At 43.6% G+C, this 19,115-nt stretch overlaps 1 protein-coding gene across 2 annotated transcripts in view; it reads right to left on the reverse strand.

The window, feature by feature from the left end:
- The window catches only part of KPNA6 (karyopherin subunit alpha 6), a 57,330-nt gene extending 41,217 nt beyond the window's left edge, over positions 1 to 16,113 (reverse strand). The window contains exon 1 of one of the 2 annotated variants that reach the window (XM_014784099.2): positions 15,966 to 16,113. In XM_014784099.2, coding sequence (XP_014639585.1) covers positions 15,966 to 15,969 — 4 coding nt within the window. In that variant the 5' untranslated portion in view covers positions 15,970 to 16,113. Of the gene's footprint in view, positions 1 to 15,856; positions 15,938 to 15,965 lie in introns of those variants that run through there. The other variant, XM_087446381.1, reaches the window with a different exon arrangement.
- Positions 16,114 to 19,115: the final 3,002 nt, after the last annotated feature.

Genomic DNA, 19,115 nt, shown 5'->3' on the forward strand with positions numbered 1-19,115 from the left:
GTGTGTATCAAAATTCTACCTTTGGTCTCAGAAGCAGCCCCCTCTCCAAGTGATTTCCCTTAGCTTCAACCTCCACTTTTACATCAAGTACCAAATCCCTATTGTCACAACCTCTTGCCTGAAAGTATATTTCCAAATGCCAACCGGCTATTTCCACCTCACTGTCTTTCTCCTTAAACCAGTTTCTTCTCCTATCTTCCTATAGTTCAGAGTTAACGCCATTACCATTCGCCTGGTCTTAAAAGTCAGCCAAGCCACGAACTTTCTCCCCGCCAAAGACAGGAGGTTGGTAAACTGATTTTTACCTGTGCTGAAGATCCTCTCCTTAACCAAACTCTATCCAGGCTCCTCTGAGCCCTTTCTCAACTAGGCCTCAACCATGGCCTATAAAGATTTGAACAAAACAATGACATAGTTACTTCAGAGCTCAAGGTCACATCACTAGGATGACGCTAGCCCCTCTTAAAGTGCCTGCCTGAGAAAATCTCAAGACTGCCAGAAGAATTTACTGTTTGTTTTAGCTAACACCTGAAAATAGGGTCCCTGTCTCCCAGGCTCTGTGGGAAGGTAGGAGTCTAACTTCAATAAGCACCAGTTAGCAAACCCAGATGGGTTTCACATGGACCAACTCCCCTTCCTCACATTTGATAATTTTTCACTTCCCTGACTCTACCGAGCTCCCTCTCCCTCTCACCAACCACGCCTCTATTCCCTCATAGACCTTTTTTTTTTGTGTGTGTGTGAGGAGATCAGCCCTGTGCTAACATCCGCCAATCCTCCTCTTTTTTTGCTGAGGAAGACGGCCCTGGGCTAACATCTGTGCCCATCTTCCTCCACTTTATATGGGACGCCGCCACAGCATGGCCTGCCAAGCAGTGCGTCGGTGCGCGCCCGGGATCCGAACCAGCGAACCCCGGGCCGCCCCAGCGGAGCGCGCGCACTTAACTGCTTGCGCCACCGGGCCAGCCCCTCCTCATACACCTTTTCAAATGCCCAGTTACTTCAGTACAAATTGAAGCTGAGTTCAGTTTGCACTTTTCCCTATTGCAATAGTATATTACCGATTAAAATTTGTCCTTACCACTTTAGTGTCTAGCTTTGTTTCTTTGACACTAGTTACCCCAAATTGGTTACTGACTACTGACAACCTCCAAAGACAGTTTTAGTTCACAACTCACCACCTCTCACTTCTAGACCATTAAATCTTCAACAGCAAGAATCTTGAGTCTACAGCACAAAGCACACACATGCTCTCAAATGTTTCATCCAACACTTTAAGCTTCAGTTTTCCAAAGGATCTGTATAGAATTTCAAATTCTATAGAATTTGTATATCTGTATAGAATTTCCAAATTCTATACAAATTTGTATAGTAAATGGGCAAAGAAGAATGCAGATAAGCAGGACTTAAAGAATCATTTAATTATTAAAACTGAGCTGCATTTTGACATGTCAGCTTACCTGGCAGCCAAAATAAAGCAATATGAGTGAGCACTTACATAAGTCTCATTATCCATGATGGTGTCCTTTGAAGCACAAAAGTTTTAAATTTTGATTAAGTCCAATTTATCTTTTTTTTTTTTTGGTTGCTTGTGCTTCCAGTGTCATATCTAAGAAACTGTTGACAATTTAAGGTCATGAAGATTTACTCCTATGTCTTCTTAAAAGAGTTTCATAGTTTTAGCTCTTTACATTGAAGTCTTTGATCTACTGAGTTAATTTTTGTATATGGTGTAAGGCAGGGGTCCAACTTCATTCTTTTGCATACCTGTTCTTCTTAGGCATTATATATAGTAATTAGCACATTAGGATAATCAAAATAAACTAGTGATCCACATGAGTTCTTTCTTAATGAATTTATCTTTAACTGAGATGCCTTCAAAGTTAACGATTTTTATGATTAAACCCACAAACTACTGCAGTATTCAACAAGTTCCTTTCCTGTGTCAAATTACTTATTTCCACGTCCTGCTAGGAGACCTCCATCATGCACCAAGGCAGGCAAGGATCACGATGCTCCCGCCAAGAAAATCAAACACCTGTGACCTCACTGCTAGATGTGAAGCAGTCTTCTTGAGTTCAGTCCATAATGCTTTCCAAAGTCTCTGGCCATGGTGAAAAGGTTTTAACTACTAAATCCAGACTAAAACTCAAGATATTCCTTTTGAAAGATCTTTCAAATATCACAAAGTCAATCTCTAACCTCTACAGAGGGGATGTTCCTATGGAAAATTCAAATTTGATTCGTAATGATTTACTAACAATTTGCTTAGCTTTTAAGTCTGAGCTCATGTAGAACCCCCATTTTAGAGGTAGGGAAACTGAGGTATAACTTGCAGAAGGACCCAGCTAATAAGTGGGCGAGTTGAAAATAGGTCTTTCTGACTAAAGTCAATGCTCTCTCCATTACACATGCAGATCTTCCTTGACTTATGATGGGGTTAAGCCCCTCAACATTCTAAGTTGAAAATATTGTAAGCCGAAAATGTATTTAATACATTTCTAACCTACTCGACATCATATCTTAGTGCAGCCCACCTTCAACATGCTCAAAACACTTACCTTAGCCTACACTTGGGTAAAATCATCTAACACAAAGCCTATTTTATAATGAAGTGTTGAATATCTCATGTAATTTATTTAATATTGTACTGAAAGTGAAAAACAGAATGACTGTATGGGTACAGAATGGTTGTAAGTGTACCAGTTGCTTAGCCTCGTGATAGCGTGGCTGACTGGGAACTGTGGCTCACTGCACTGCCAGTATCATGAGAGAGTATTATAACGTATATTGCTAGCCTGGGAAAAGATCAAAATTTAAAATTCCAAGTACGGTTTCTACTGAATGAGTATTGCTTTTGCACCACTGTAAAGCTGAAAAATCCTAAGTCGCAACATCGTAAGTGAGGGGCCATCTGTACTTTACACAAGAGCATACTAGCCACAAGGGGACTCCCTTGGTATTTCCTGGAAGAGGTATCAATGTTCAGCCTTGGATTCTACCACCCTAACCATTGCCTGACTCAATACCTCAAATGAAGTGTGGTCCAGTTCTTACCAGGAATAGGGAATACAAATATCAGATGATACCAACACTGATATGAACAGAAGCAGAAAATTGTATGGACTGGCAGGTAGTAATGTAGTCATTTGAAGGCTATTTGCCACTTCAAAGGAAAAACAAAACCAACCGAGTTAATCTTCCCTGTTCTTGTCTTTGAAGCCCCCCTCGTGCGCGCATGTGTAAGAGGGAGTGATTGGTGGTGGTGGCAGGTGTGTGTGTGTGTGTGTGTGTGTGTGTGTGTAGGAAGGAGTGATTGGTGGTGGTGGTGGTAGGTGTGTGAGTATAGGAGGGAGTGATTGGTGGTGGTGGTAGGTTTGTGTGTGTGTAGGCAGGAGTGATTGGTGGTGGTGGCAGGTGTGTGTGTAGGAAGGCGTGATTGGTGGTGGCGGCAGGTGTGTAGGGGTGTGTGTGTGTGTAGAAGGGAGTGATTGGTGGTGGTAGCAGCTGCATTAATGATACAAAATTGAGGGAAATAGGATGAGCTGAGATAAATGCCATTTAAGTCTGGTGTGGAGTCTGACAATCTTTTTAAAAAGCTCAATATTATGTGAATGGACAGAATATCTACAAGGGTTTGTATCAGAAAGCAATATCTAGGCTGAGAGAAGGCAGCTGTGTTGGATGGACCACTAACAAGCACACTGGAAACTGTGGAACTGGTGAAAGGAGCTACAAAGCCAGACAATCTGAACTTTGGTCTTGCTAATTAATAAGTGTACAAACTTGGGTGTCACTTATCTGTATCTCAATTTTCCTACCCTTACCCTGTCTACCTCAGAGTTACAGTGAAGATCAAATGAAAATATACATGAAAGTACTTTGTAAATACTAAAATGCTGTGCTGGTAAGGTAGGATCAGGTTTGATAACAGTTTTTCAAACTTTGGAATATCTCTCAGAGATTCACGACCAGGAAATACTGCAAACAAGAAAACAGTATGAAACAGGTCTGACAGCATGGGGCTCTCAGGGTGTTATTTGCAAGCCTGTCAGAACCGCCAGTCACCAAGACAATGGGAGAGACTCCTCTATGGACAATTGGGTCAGTCCACAATGGGGCCACAATAAGGCTGCTCATATTCGGCAGATCCCCACAGGACTGAGCTGAACAGTGATCATTCTAGGAAACAAAGCTGAAAACTAGGTGGTTTGGCTAAAAGACCACATGGGGAAAACTATCTTCTGCACACACAACTACATATTCAAAGCTCAGGGTCCAAGTGAAGTATGGCACACTGAGGTACTGAATCAACCGGACAGTTCACAGTCCCAGTTCTCTAATCCTAATTCTCTCCTAGGAATTACTAGTCCTTTTAGCCCTTGAGTCTATATGTAAACGCAATGCTCAGATCTAGGGAGGGGAAGGAAGGGGTGATAAGAGACATAGGAGCAGACTAGGATAGCGACAATCCAAACAGTTTCTCCAAAAGAAAATTTCCAACTATCCCTTGTACACTGTGCAGAATCCGGTGGCTCTCACCTTCCTAGGGACACTCCATTGCTGCTACCACCAGGTACTACAAGGAAATAAAATAAATTACTTAAAGTTGGGAAACCAAAGAGCTTAACTTCCATTTAAGGAAACCTCAAAATATTCACTGAGTATCTCCTAAGCACTCATGCTGTTCAAGGAATCAAGAAAAAAAAAATATATATATATATATAAAATCCAAATGGTTATCTCCAAACCGACTCAAATAAATTTGACAAGTGATTTATTATTCATTTTTAAAAATGTGTGTGCCAGGCACTCTGTAAAGGTATCTGCCTTCAGGGAGCTTTACAACCTAGTTTAGTCTCACAGCATCCAGAATATAAAAGATGGGGCTGGCCCAGTGGCATAGCGGTTATGTTCACGTGCTCTGCTTTGGCAGCCCAGGGTTCACAGGTTCAGATCCAGGGTGCAGACCTATACACTGCTCATCAAGCCATGCTGTGGCAATGTACCATATACAAAGTAGAGGAAGATTGGCACAGATGTTAGCTCAGGGACCATCTTCCTCAAGCAAAAAGAGGAAGATTGGCAACAGATGTAAGCTCAGGGCCAATCTGCCTCACCAAAAAAAAAAAAAAAAAGAAAGAAAATATAAACGATAATGAATCTAAGTGTCCAACGAGTTTAGAGAGTGGGAGTGAGAACTATCTTTACTGAGTGGTAAGCTCTAACGTGGTCTTTGAAGTCTAGATGGTTAATATTTCTGAAGGTAACAGGGGTAGGGAGGGAGAGCAGTCCACCAGGAGCAAAGATTAAGAGATCAGAAAGCCCAAGGCTGGTTTGAGGTACACGACCAGTTTGGTTAGAGAGGTATGAAAACAAAGGTCCACACAGTAAAATGTCTCTGCAATGTAACAGTGAACTGCTGGCTACCTGGCCCCTGTTCTGCAGCACTATGCCTCTCCATCCCCAGTCTCTGAACAAGGAGGGTTCTGCATTGTCTGTAGGCTGAATCACACAAATCCCTCTAATTAGCTCTTTAAAGATTTTTATTTATTTATTTTTTCCCCCCAAATCCCCAGTAGATAGTTGTATGTCATAGCTGCACATTCTTCCAGTTGCTGTACGTGGGACGCGGCCTCAGCGTGGCCGGAGAAGCGGTGCGTCAGTGCGCGCCCGGGATCCGAACCCGGGCCGCCAGCAGCAGAGCGCACGCACTTAACCACTAAGCCATGGGGCCGGCCCTCTAATTAGCTCTTCATTTTAACTTTTAGTAACATGAGAAAGGGCTTTTCCAATAGCCCTCTGACAAATTAAAAGCAGGGATTTCTCTAACCCATATATATTAATTTAAAAAGAAGGAGCTCAATTTGGGAGGCAATCTTCTGAGGCCCCATGCATGAAGGGCCCAGGACAATATGGGGGAGAAGAGACAGACTGAGAGGCCACACAAAGGGAATCCTCTCTGCTCTCAGAAGACATGCTATGGACAGACATCCAATGTTACCCCTCAAGCCCTATCAACTCCTTCCAATATGATGTAGCAGGAAAGAGCACTGATTTGGGAGTCAGATGAGCTGGGTTCCAATCACAACTGCATAAACATAGGCAAATTACCCACTATCTTTGAGTTACTCCTTCCATTACCTATAAAATGAGGATGATAAACTTTATAGCCCTCTAGGATTGATGAGGTAACGTGAAAGTGTCTAGGGCCTAGATGCTGAATCAATGGTATTTCCTTCTTCTCAGCTCCCACTCTAAGAGGCCTCAATTCCTCACGAGGGCAATTTCCAGGAAGTTAGGGTCAAAGAGGACAGCTATATTTCCTTGCTCTATATTAAAAGGTGGTTTTTCCTTTTCCTTTCTCCTAACACTGCAGCTCCTTTCTCTTAATCTTTATCCTTCTATTCCATCTTCATTCCCTCCAAAGCTGGGCTGTAAGAACCAATAAGCCAGTGTTTTATTTTATTTTTATTATTTTTTTTTTTTTAAAGATTTTATTTATTTATTTTCCCCCCAAAGCCCCAGTAGATTGTTGTATGTCATAGCTGCACATCCTTCTAGTTGCTGTATGTGGGACGCGGCCTCAGCATGGCCGGAGAAGCGGTGCGTCGGTGCGCGCCCGGGATCCGAACCCGGGCCGCCAGCAGCAGAGCGCACGCACTTAACCGCTAAGCCACGGGGCCGGCCCTAAGCCAGTGTTTTAAAAGGACTCTACCATTTACCTCACCCTAAAATGAACAATTTAACTCATGTCTCATTAGACAATTATTGCCTCTTTGGAAGACTTAAATGCTGATGACTTCCAACTCTACATCTGCAATTGCATACCTAATACTCAAGGAGTTCCTTTCACCCATGTCCCATAAGCATCTCAAATGTTTTTTAAAAAAAATTTTAAAGTCATCAGCTTCTCCATAAAGCTGCTTCTTATATATTTCTCTTAATTTCATGGTCCACAATCCCTTACTTGGAATTCTAAAATCAAAAGGAAGGTTTTTAGTAAATATAGCCTCAAAACATGCGTCGCAGAAGTTGAACAAAACTAATATGAGACTGTTTATAGCCTTTATTCATCCCTTAATTAATATTCAAATGGTTTGCTACAAAATATTAATGATATCTGACTATCTGGGCTCTATCTCAGACCCTGCTGGAGGTGTTATCTAAGTTACACGTACTATAATGCCTTTCTAAAATCTAAACAAGTAGGGCCGGCCCTGTGGCTTGGTGGTTAAGTGCACGCGCTGCGATGCTGGTGGCCCGGGTTCGGATCCCGGGTGCGCATCGAGGCACCACTTCTCCGTCCATCCTGAGGCCGAGTCCCACATACAGCAACTAGAAGGATGTGCAGCTATGACATACAACTATCTACCGGGGCTTTGGGGGGAAAAAAATAAAATAAATAAAATCTTTAAAAAAAATAAAAAATAAAAAAAAATAAAAAATAAAAAAATAAAATCTAAACAAGTAGAATTCTGAAATATCTGGCATAAACAGGAAGATTGTTCCTGAGCTAACATCTGTGCCAATCTTCCTCTGTTTTTTGTATGTGGGATGCTGTCACAGCATGGCTTGACGAGCAGTATGTCTGCGCCTAGGATCCAAACCCGCAAACCCTGGGCAGCCGAAGCAGAATGCGCAAACTTATCCACTACGCCACCTGCCGGCCCCTAAATGGTTTCTTTTAAGGCATGCATTCTCAATGGGGGCAATACTGCACCCAAAAGGGTGAAACTGGTTCATAGGGAAGGGGGGGACACTTAGATATTACAATGGTATGTGGCCCTCCAAAGCTCAACCTTATCAACAAAGTCTTACTCCTTAGTATTTAATATCTCTCGTTGGGTTCTCAAGTATTACATGAGCACCACTGACACTGACTTCATGGAAGGCAGACAAAATGTATGCAAGATCTGCACTGCAAAGCTATGGCAAATAGATGGCCATGACTGGGAGGCTTTCTCTTGACTGATCGCTGGATCTTGAAGACAGAACAAGAGGCGGCCTGTGCATGCCTATTATGACTCGAGATGTTATGTTTGATCCTTAGGGCTTTTGTGTACGACATGAAATATGGTAATTAAAAGTTTATATTTAGCTCTACAAATTAAAATCTGTCATGACTAATTACACCAAGTGCTGAAAAGAGGAATGTCAACAATATCTAAATGAATATCTAACAGGTTGTTAAGTTATAAGTTATTTCTCATATCAAGCAAAACTTAAAAAGTTTACTAAAAATAATTTTAAGAAACTGATCTTTATTGTTTTGCTTTTGCTGGAAAATGAACAGTTTTGAATGATTTTTAAAATTTGGATTACATTATGTATGTAGAAATGCTAACTTGCATATGCAATTTGATACATTACAATTTATATAATTAAATAAATTACATTAAAAGTTACTCAGCAAATAAAGCTATAAAAGTTATTTAAATGCAAATAGCTTTTTAATTTAACTTTTAACCTAAAAATTTTGTTTAGTCATTCTTAACCTTGCATTGAATAAAAAGCAAGCTTTATGCTTACTTTTTTTTATGTATAAAGCACAGACATACCATACATAAAAAGATACAGTTATCTGTGTATTAAAATTTCATGCAAGGATGCATTAGGGAAAAAAAAGGCTCCTTAGGAGGGAGATAATGAAAGAGTTGAGAAATACTGATAAAAGATTAGAGATCTGTATCAATATCTTCTCAGCTCTTCAAGCCAGAAACTTGGGAACCACCCTTGACAACTCCTTTCCCCTATCCCCACATCCAATCACGGCCAGCTCTATTTCCTAATTATTTCTGGACTCTGTCTCTTTTTCTCCATTTCTACTGCCATTGCCCTAATTTGGGTCTTCATGATTTCTTGCCTAGACTTTAAAAGAGCCTCATTAACCTGTTCCTTCTCTCTTTACTCCAAACTTCTTGAAACAGTTTGCCTCTCCTCTCTCATTTCTTAGCCCACTCCAATTTGCTTCTATGCCACCAAAACTGCTTTTGTAAAAGCCACTGATCAAGTGCATGACGCGAAATTCAATAGACCTTTTTAGTCCTTATTTTGCTGGTCCTCTCGGCAGCAGTCAATCCTGACAACCATTTCCTTCTTCTTGAAATACTCTCTTTTGTCTTTTTTTTGAGACATCAATCACTCCTTGTTTTCTTCTTCCAATTCTGGATGCTGATCCCTTTCTTCTGCACATTAAAGCTGATGTACCTTGGGGTTCTCTTTTCCTCCCATCTGTCATGATACACATTTTCTGTAGGTGCTATCAGTGATTCCCATGGTTTCAGTTACCATATATAGATAGACATAAATAGATGATCGATCAAACCTCTATCTTCATCCCCACACCTTACACTTGAGCTCCAGACTTCTATATATCCAAATGCTTTTTGGACACCTTCCCTTGGAAGTCAGAGACACCCCAAAATGTCCAAATTTCAACTCATCTCAGTTAACAGCATCACTATTTACTCTGCTGCTCAAGGCAAGAGGCCTAGGAGTCATGCTTAATTCCACCCCACCTTGTGCTTCAGCCTCCAGATGAAATCAAGTCCTGCTAACTCAAATTCCTTACTATTACTACCTCACTCGCCATTATCACCTCTGGATAGGACTACCGCACTATTTAAGAACAAACTCCTTAAAGAGCCTCCTAGTTGGAATCTTACTGCAGTCTAATTCATTCTCCCCAGAGCAGTGCAAGTAATATAAACAAACAAATAAATCTGATGTCACTCCTGAGATTAAAACCCTTCAACGGCATTTCACTGTCATCGTGATCCAAATATCATTCCCCTCATGCTACCAACCCATCTAGTCTACCAATCTTTCGCTTTTGAAATAATCATTCCCACCCTGCCACTAAGAACTCCTACGCATGGGTCAGGTCTCACTTAGCTTAAAGGCCTTCCCTGATTCCCCTAGTCTGGGGCTCCCTTACTATATGCGTCCATAGCACTCTGGATTGCCCCATCCAAAATATTTACCATTTTATACTGGTCTCCAAAGTATGGGAAAAAAGACCAACTGGGACGTAGGAAGAAAAAAAAATATATGCTTTACATATATATATGCTAATATATTAATATATAATATATACTAATATAAGGCTTACCTTTATCATACGTGTGTGTGTAATGGCCAGATGGCCAAGTTTTCCTGAAGGAAGGCTGGGAGTTATACCCAGCAAGTGCGGATATTAGTTCATTCACATTTAAAATACTGCATCACACTGTAGTTTGTATGCCTAGTTAAATGGATTTATAAGTTATCTAGGTTTAATTAAATCAACATTCACGAAATGGATAAATCGTTTTTTGTTTGTTTGTTTGTTTTCGGTGAGCAAGATCAGCCCTGAGCTAACATCCATGCCAATCCTCCTCTTTTTGCTGAGGAAGACTGGTCCTGGGCTAACATCTGTGCCCATCTTCCTCCACTTTATTTTTTTTTTTTTTTAATTTTATTTATTTATTTTTTTCCCCCAAAGCCCCAGTAGATAGTTGTACATCATAGTTGCACATCCTTCTAGTTGCTGTATGTGGGACGCAGCCTCAGCATGGCCGGAGAAACGGTGTGTCGGTGCACATCTGGGATCCGAACCCGGGCCGCCAGCAGCGTAGCACACGCACTTAACCGCTAAGACACGGGGCCGGCCCCTTCCTCCACTTTATATGGGACGCTATCACAGCATGGCTTGACAAGCAGTGCATCAATGCGCGCCCAGGATCCAAACCAGGGCCGCCAGCAGCAGAGCACGTGCACTTAACCACTACGCCAGGGGGCCGCCCCCAAGTATGACAAGTATTCATAATACGTTTCTGCCTACCCCTCAAAGACAAACTGATTAATCTTTATATTTAGCAGTGGGCCTGATACATAATAAGCACTTTATTTGTTCACTAAGTGACTAACAATAATTAGTTACCACTTATTGAGTACTTACTGTATGCTAAACACCATACTAAAATGCTTTACACGCATCAACTCATTTAATCTCTCTAACACTCCTATGAGGTAGATACTATTATCCCTATTTTAGAGATGAGGAAAATGAGGCTCTGGAGGTTAAGTAACTAGTCGAAGAACTAACTACATTACAGAACGAAATAACTGTAACACAAAGAAAGAATATGATAAGAGCTATATGAAAGGCAAGAACAAAGTGCTTAGAATTCAGAAGGAGAATTCACTTCCACTTTGGAAGGCACAAAATATTTGGGAAAAGATCATGAAGGAGGTAGCATTTAAATTAGATCCTGGAAAACAAGGAAGATTTCCAAAGGAAAAGATGAGTGGGGAAGGAATTGCTTTTGTCACTTTCTCTGCCAGGAATGCTAAGGTACTAAGGAGGTAGTCTTTTTTTTTTTTTTATTTATTTATTTTTCCCTCAAAGCCCCAGGAGATAGTTGTATGTCACAGTCGCACACTCTTCCAGCTGCTGTATGTGGGACGCGGCCCCAGCGTGGCCAGAGAAGCGGTGCGTCGGTGCGCGCCCGGGATCCGAACCCAGGCCGCCTGCATCGGAGCGCACGCACTTAACCGCTAAGCCACGGGGCCGGCCCCTAAGGAGGTAGTCTGAATGGAATGCAAGATATGTGGATAAACATTAAATGGAATAAGATTAGTAGAGTCAATAGGAAGGCCTTGAATACCATACCCAATGGGTTATGATTTTATCCTATAGACAATAAGGAGTCTGTGAAAGTTCCTAAACTAAGAAGAGTGACAAGATCAGATGGGTGTTTTAGCAACGTTGCTGCAGAATTGGTAGCGGTAGGGGAGGCCTCAGAAGAGATTTGGAGGGCTTCTGAAGTAATAACACCTTTACAATTTACAATATTTTTGTGTGTGCATGTGTGAGGAAGATTAGCCCTGAGGTAACATCCGATGCCAATCCTCCTCTTTTTGCTGAGGAAGATTGGCCCTGGGCTAACATCTGTGCCCATCTTCCTCTAGTTTATATGGGACACCGTCACAGCATGGCTTGACAAACGGTGCGTCAGTGCGCACCCAGGATCCAAACCTACGAACGCTGGGCCGCCAAAGTGGAGTGCGCACACTTAACCGCTGTGCCACTGGGCCGGCACCTACGATATTTTTTTGTATCTAGTACTTCACTGACTCTTCACTAACAACATTAATAAATAGTATTATCCATATTTTCACTTTGAGGAGCCTGAGACTCAGCAAGGTTAAAGACCACAGAATTAATACTCTTTGCGGGACTACGCTGTGAGAGAAACCTACACAAAGCAATTTAGGGAAGACCTCAGTAATAGGATCATAGAGTATCCAATAATTGCTATATAGAAAGGGAAGAAAAGAGTAAGGAACTAAAGATGGATATGGTTTCTATCTTATGCTCTAGTGTCTGGGCCAATAATCCCAGCATCAACAAAAAAGCAGGAAAAGAAGTCCAGGCATAGGGAGTGAGTTCAATGCTTGTGGGACATTAAGGTGGTGATTGATGGTTTAGTGCCTTCTCTGCAAGTAACTGTTATGAACTGTGGAGTGGGTGGGCAAGACTGGAGGGAAACTAAGAGAAGAGATGGGCTAAGTTACTTCCTGACCTGGAAGCGTTATCAGTTAGAAAGGTTTTGTTACTTGCAGCTAAAAGCAACCTAGAAGGGGCCTTCGGTATCCTATTTAAGCCCAGAGATAAGACAGTTCCAAAGTTGGCTAGTTCAGTGGCTCAAAAACATCATGAAGAGATCAGATTTTTCCCATCTTCTCTATCCTCATCCTTAGAATTGCCTACTCTTATTTATTATTATAAATTCTGCCTCATGATCCCAGCATTGCTAATGGCAATTTCAGAGTCAGAAAAGGGCTCTTTCCTTTCCAGAGGCAGAATATAGACCTTAATAGCCCCTATTTTGGTTAGAACCATACTACTTGAGTAAGTGGTTCCTCTACTAGCTCTTTTCCTTGCAAAAGTTACTAAACCTCTCTGTGCTTCAGTTTCCTCAAGTAGAACATGAGAATCTGAGAATTAAATGAGTTAATATTATAGAACTTAGTGCCTAGCATATAGCGAGTTCTATATAAGTGTTGGCTATCATTATAGCTCTCCCATCTCTCTGTCTTTTTTTGAGGCTCTCACACTTTGGTGATACGTGGGTTAAAATATAAGCTGGCAAAAAATAATAAAACCAGGCAAATCTCTTTGAAATGAGGAAGGCTTTTCCAGAAGTCCCCTAGGCTTTTCTCCACATCTAATTAGCCAGAACTGCGTCACATGCCCATGCCTAAAGCAATCACTGCCTAGGGAGATAGAATTACAATGACTGGTTTAGAGTTTATATTAATCAAGACCCACCCTCTGAGGCTGGGGAGGGGATGCCAGATTCCTGGGAAGCAACACGGCAGAAATGGTGATAAAACAACCAGCATCTGCCAAGACTTAGTCTTGAGAGGCTGTGGTCTCTGATAGGAAGGGTCAGAATAAGTAACTTCCAGAGCTGCATGAAGCCTACAGGGCTCCTAATGGCAGTGAAATCACTACAAAGGTCTGTTAAGGCTAGTGAGAAATAGTATAGGATATAGGCCAGAGCTCAAGGAGAGTATACCTGAGAGGCAGTGAAATACAGCAGGTTCTAGATTCATGGAAATGTGACGCAGGCCCTGTTAGTGTCCCCAGCACTCAAAGGGCTTAGATCACCAGCCTTGGACTAGTCACCTAATCTTCTCAAAGCCTCAGTTTACTCATTTATAAATGAGGATAACCCAAACTATCTCAGATTTGACGTCAGGATTAAATGTATCCTTACACTAGTTTCACTCCCATGGTATAAGAATCAGCCAAAAACAAAAAACTCCAAACACACACCAATAGCTGAATGTTCAAAAAGACAAAGTGGCACAGGTGAGAGGTACCTGAAATGGAGTTGGAGAGAAAAGGAGAGGCTGCCCGACTCTAGACTAAAAATCTCCTTCGGGCCTCTGGTCAGATTTTGCTGCTCCAGTGAAGAACTTTCATTTCAAAGTCTACTAAAAAAGGACTAACTTTACTTCACACCTTATGTCTTGTAAGAGGTTTACGTGCAGCAAAATGGGTAAGAATCTCACTTCTGGCTTTGCTGATTACTAGCTGTGTTATCTTCTCTCAGGTAGTTCCCCAGTCTATAAAAATTGAGTAAACCACTACCAAATTTATTTCACTGAGCTTAATAAACTAAACATTAGCCACTTCCCTTTGAGACACCAGGCTTTCTGAAATTGAAAGCCAACACAAAAATCTATAACATAAAAACCCCTAAAATTTTTCATTGATACATAAAGCTGCAGTTATAAAGACAGGCCTATCAGTCTTAATGGAGGATTCTGGAAACCAGAGTGCTTAAGGGAAAGGAACTAACATTGAAGGTGGAAAAGAATCTGTTCTGATATTTATAGAGCCCTTACTAGACTCCAAACGCTTGTGTTATGTTATTTAGTTCTCAAACACCTTGATAACACTGCCCCCTCCCCTCTTTCTAGAGATGAGGAAAGGAAGGCTCAGAAAGGAAGGAACATAACATTTATTGTGGACTGTGCTAGATGCTTTCCTTACGCATTACTGCATTTGACATTTAAGTGACTCCTCTGGATGAGAGCTAGGAAGTGGCAGGCAGGATTAAAATACCAGATCTGATTCTGAAGTCACTGCATTGCAGCTCAAGGGAATAATTTTTCTTTCCTCAGAATCAGGAATCTTACAAAACTCAATCCTAGAATCTCATTTAGCCGCCCCCCCCACCACGCAGTAGCTGGGGTTAGCAATTCACTTTGGAGTTTTTTCAGTTTCCTTCAGACTAAAGATTTCAAAGTCGGCCCACCAGCAAAAAAAGCAACACAGCAAACCACCTTTACAACTTTGCCTAGGGTTAAAAGCTTTCTTCCCCCCTCTTCCACCCCAACCACCAGGGGGCCAGGCCATAAAGAACAGCAGCTATAAACTAGGGTTCTGGAGTGATCACTCTGGTTTAGCCACTGTGTGACCTTGGGTAAGTTACTTTACCTCTCTAAGGCTCAGTTTTCCCATCTGTAAAATAGGGGTAACAGTAGTATGTATCTCATTAGGCTGTGCACTTTAAGTGAAACGTGACATGTAAAGCAGTCAGAACAATGCCTGCACATAGGAAGAGCTTAGCAACTTTAATAGTTTTTATTGCTGGAGAGGAAATACCACTGACAGTTCTGTCCCTAAGTCCAAAAACTTGGCCATCGTATTCTAAGCACAGGCCTTGCCAGCTGGAGTCCCTTCAGAACGAGCAACAGGTCGCTCCTTTTCTCCTAACCAGGGCCGGGCGCAGAAACCGAAGTCCCCTACCTATATATGGCCACGAAGTCTCGGCCTTTGGTTTTCTACCACTACGAAGGCTGTCCACTCTGAGCCCAACCGAACCACCCCATTTCCGCCTCAGCTCGGGAACTTCTCCCGGCCTTGAACGGCCCAGGCTGCCTTTGGCATGGCTGCCCCTGGTTACGGGCCTGGAGCTGGCTCGCCTGGCGTCTCCTCAACGGAGGACTCAACCCGCGATGTAGGCAAGATTTCCCTGAGTTCAGGGGAGTCACCGAATCCAGTCAAGATGCGCGTCGGTCAAACACACGCCTGGAGAGAGCTCCCTCAGTACCGGCTGGGCCTGCCGCCGGGAGCCCGTCCCCCAGCCCCAGTCTCGGCGCAGGCCGGAGGGTCGGCACCTTTCTAGCCTCCGGGAACGCGTAGGCTCCGGCCTAGAGCCACCACGTGGGGGCTCCAGGCTTGACAAGGTGTCCCCAGAACCAGCCCCCGAAGACTGATCTCCGCATGGGCCCTAGCCCGGCCCCAAACTGGCCTGAGCGGCACTCCCGGCCTGGCTTCTCCCCTCAAACCTACTTGAAAGGGCCTCGGATATCCTCTGCAGACCGGAGACAGGCTCTCGCCAGACCCCTAGCCCCGAGACTGCCTCAGCTCGAGTCCCCAATCGCCTGGTTTCCTTACTCACCCATCGCGGCTCCGCTCGCTCCTACTTGGCGGCGGCGGCGGCGGCGACGGGAGCGGCGAGCTTCAGCTGCAGCTTCAGCAGACAATATGGCGGATCTGCAGGACGGCAGCCCGAAACGGACAAACAACTCAATATTCAGTCCAGAGAAGAAACGCGCTTTCAGCCCTGCAGCCTAGTTCACACCAAGGCGCACACTTAAAGAGACCGCAGCTATTAAAGGCGGGGGAATAGGGGCGGAATATGAAAGGAGTGGGCGGAGAGAGACTGGGAGGGATGCCTACTAAAGAAAGTTCAGCGTGCCTGGGAGTTCCCAGGTTTTTCTGCTACTATTTCCTCTTTTTAGTGAGATTTCCTCCCCTAGAAACTTTTTCTCCCAGAAAGATATTCCTTCCTTTCGTAATTAAAGCCAATCATAGACCCTTGAGCTGGATATGAAAAAGGAATCATCTGGAGAGGGGAAGTGACTTGCTCAAGGATATAGAGGTAGGGAAATGAAGTCAAGAGTAAACCCGATTACAACCCTATTGGGAGATAAGAAGTAGAAAAAGAATGAGACAGGTGCAGTGCTTTATAGTCGACAGAGCTATTTCATTTGTCCTTACAGCAAGCTCTCTGAAGGTAAGGGTGGGTCCTGTGTTGTTCATCACTGTATCTCCAGCACCTAGCACAGTATCTGGCACATGGTATGTGCTCCATAAATAATTGTTGAATGAATAAACAAATGAACAGCCTGTAAGTTACACAAAGCAAGGGATATGATCTCCCTTTTTAGAGATGAGGAAATTGAGGCTCTGAGTGTTCATGTGCCTTTTGAATCATGGAATTTATGGCTGGTACATAGTAGGCCTCCCTTTTTGCATAGTGACATGCCCGTCCTCCTGTCCTCCACCTCAACACACAGAGGAAGCCTATGTCTTCAAGTCACTGGTCCCAGAGGGAGATGCCTTTTGGAAGCAGAAAGAGCAACGTGGGCTTCCAGGTCCTGTCACAACAAATTGCCAACTCTAGTTGTGTGCCTGGCGGGCTCATTTAGGGAAACAACTCAAAAACCCCACTCTAGAACTCATGGTCAGGAAAGGGAGCACTACCTTTCTCTTCCTGTCACTGACTAGTGCCCCAAGGAACTCAAGGGTGGGTTTGGAAGCATTTAACTGTTTTTCCAAGTTGTGTTTTTATGTTAAGGAGACAAAACCAGCAACCACTCTGAAGCAACCAAGCCTCTTTACAAGAGCTATGCCCATGACCTTGCCTTATTTTTAATGCGATCTCTGCAAACCGAGATTAAGCCTCATTACCATAATCTGCAGTGCATAACCCACCTCTCCCTTTTGAATATTCATTCCCCAACCGAAATAAAAGTTCCTGCTTCCCTTTGTTCGGGGACACCATGACTTGGGAAATGATTCCTCATGGCCTAGTATTTGTTGCAAATACACTTTACTTTGTGAGACAACTTCCACTGGTGTAGAGTCTTATTTAACTCACCAGGAGGCGAGCCCACTTGGTTTGGTATCATTCCTACTGCCACTGCTCACGGTCAGACCTCTTCTTTCTCTCCTGGTCTATTTTGCCTGCCTCCTCACTGGTCTCCTGCCTCCAAGCTCTCCCACCCGCACCCACTATCTCCTTAAAATCAGAGACCTTTTCATGTCACTCCTTTGCTCAGCAACTTCCTACTATCTGCCCTTAGGTAATGCACAAACATTTCAATCTGACACACGGGCTGGTCCTTACTGGCTTCTTAGGCTGCTCCCCACCAGGCAACCCAGGCTCCATCCATATTTGGGGAACCACTTTTCCCCAAATATGTCCCTATCTTCTCTTGTGCCTTTGCACATGCTGTTCCCTCTGCTTGAAATGCAATGCCCTCTCTTTCCTCTTGACCATGGTGTGACCTACTCACTTTCAAGACTCACTCAACTCTCACCTCCTTGAAAAAGCCTGTCTTTCCAGAGTCAGGGTGTCTGTCCTCTCTGCTCCTCAGTGCCCTGGACACATGTTTTCCTCAGCACTTAGCACCCTAATTTGCTCATGACAATGTCTCTCTCTGCTGGTTGTCTATGGAAGGGATAGAATCTTCCTCATCTTTGTATCTGTGCCAGCACCTGGCACAATGCCTTCCTCAACAGAGGCATCAAAAACGCTGGTTGCAGTGTCTGTCTCTAATACACCACCGTGGACTTATCTGCATATCCTGTGGCCAATAGGGCTCGGGTAACACGGGCAGACTAGACAAGTGGCTATGACTGTCTGTCTCCTCTCCTCTTACTCCTGAGCTCTCCATCCTATGCCCCCTAAGAGCCAGGTGGCCCTCCAAGCAGCTTTGTATTTCCACTCTAGCACTTGGCCTTGCTCACTCACCCTCCCTAGCCTAGAGCCATTGGTCCTCCCTGATCCAGTCCCTGCAGACCTTTCTAGCTCCAACCCACCCCCACCTCACTTTCCTTATCCTTCCTGCTCTAGGAACCACATTCTGCTTCCCTTCCCCCAATACATTATGGATGTTCCAAATCTCTGTGCTATTACTCGTACGCTTTTCTCTGCTTAAGTGTAGACTCTGCCAAGTCTCCCTCTTGTCCACCTGGGAAGTGGCTGATACAACTCAGACTACCCCTCCTCCAGGAAGTCCACAGAGCATTAACCATTCCCTCCCCTGTAACTGTTACACCCATCCCAGTGTAGTATGACTTGTTTCTGTGTCTTGGCATCCTCACCATGTACCACAGCACCTAGCAGAGAGCAGGGTCTGTGTGACTGCATGCTGAGAGAATCAGGACATCACATTCTGCTAGGTTAATATGTCACCTTTCAGAAGGTTTTTGGGCCCAGCTCTACCTCCTAGCTGTGTTACCTTGGGCAAGTCATTACAGCTCTCCGAGCTCGTTCTTCATCTTTAAGAGAAGTGACAGCACCTACCTCCTAGGATTATCATGAAAGTTGGATTAAGACAAGGCCTATAATACACATAGAGCAGCATGGTACACAGTAAGCACTCAGCTAGCAGCAGCTGTCACTGCTACCATGACCTCTGGTGCCTACTCATCTCCTTTCCACTGGAGAAGGCAGAGCCCACAGGGGCCCCAGGAGCCACAGTGGGGCTTCCCCACCCAGAATCCCACACATCTGCTTTCTGCCTGACAGGCAAGAAGG

This window comes from Ceratotherium simum, chromosome 22, assembly GCF_057802395.1.
Source record: "Ceratotherium simum simum isolate JZ-2026a chromosome 22, ASM5780239v1, whole genome shotgun sequence".
NCBI lineage: Eukaryota > Metazoa > Chordata > Mammalia > Perissodactyla > Rhinocerotidae > Ceratotherium > Ceratotherium simum.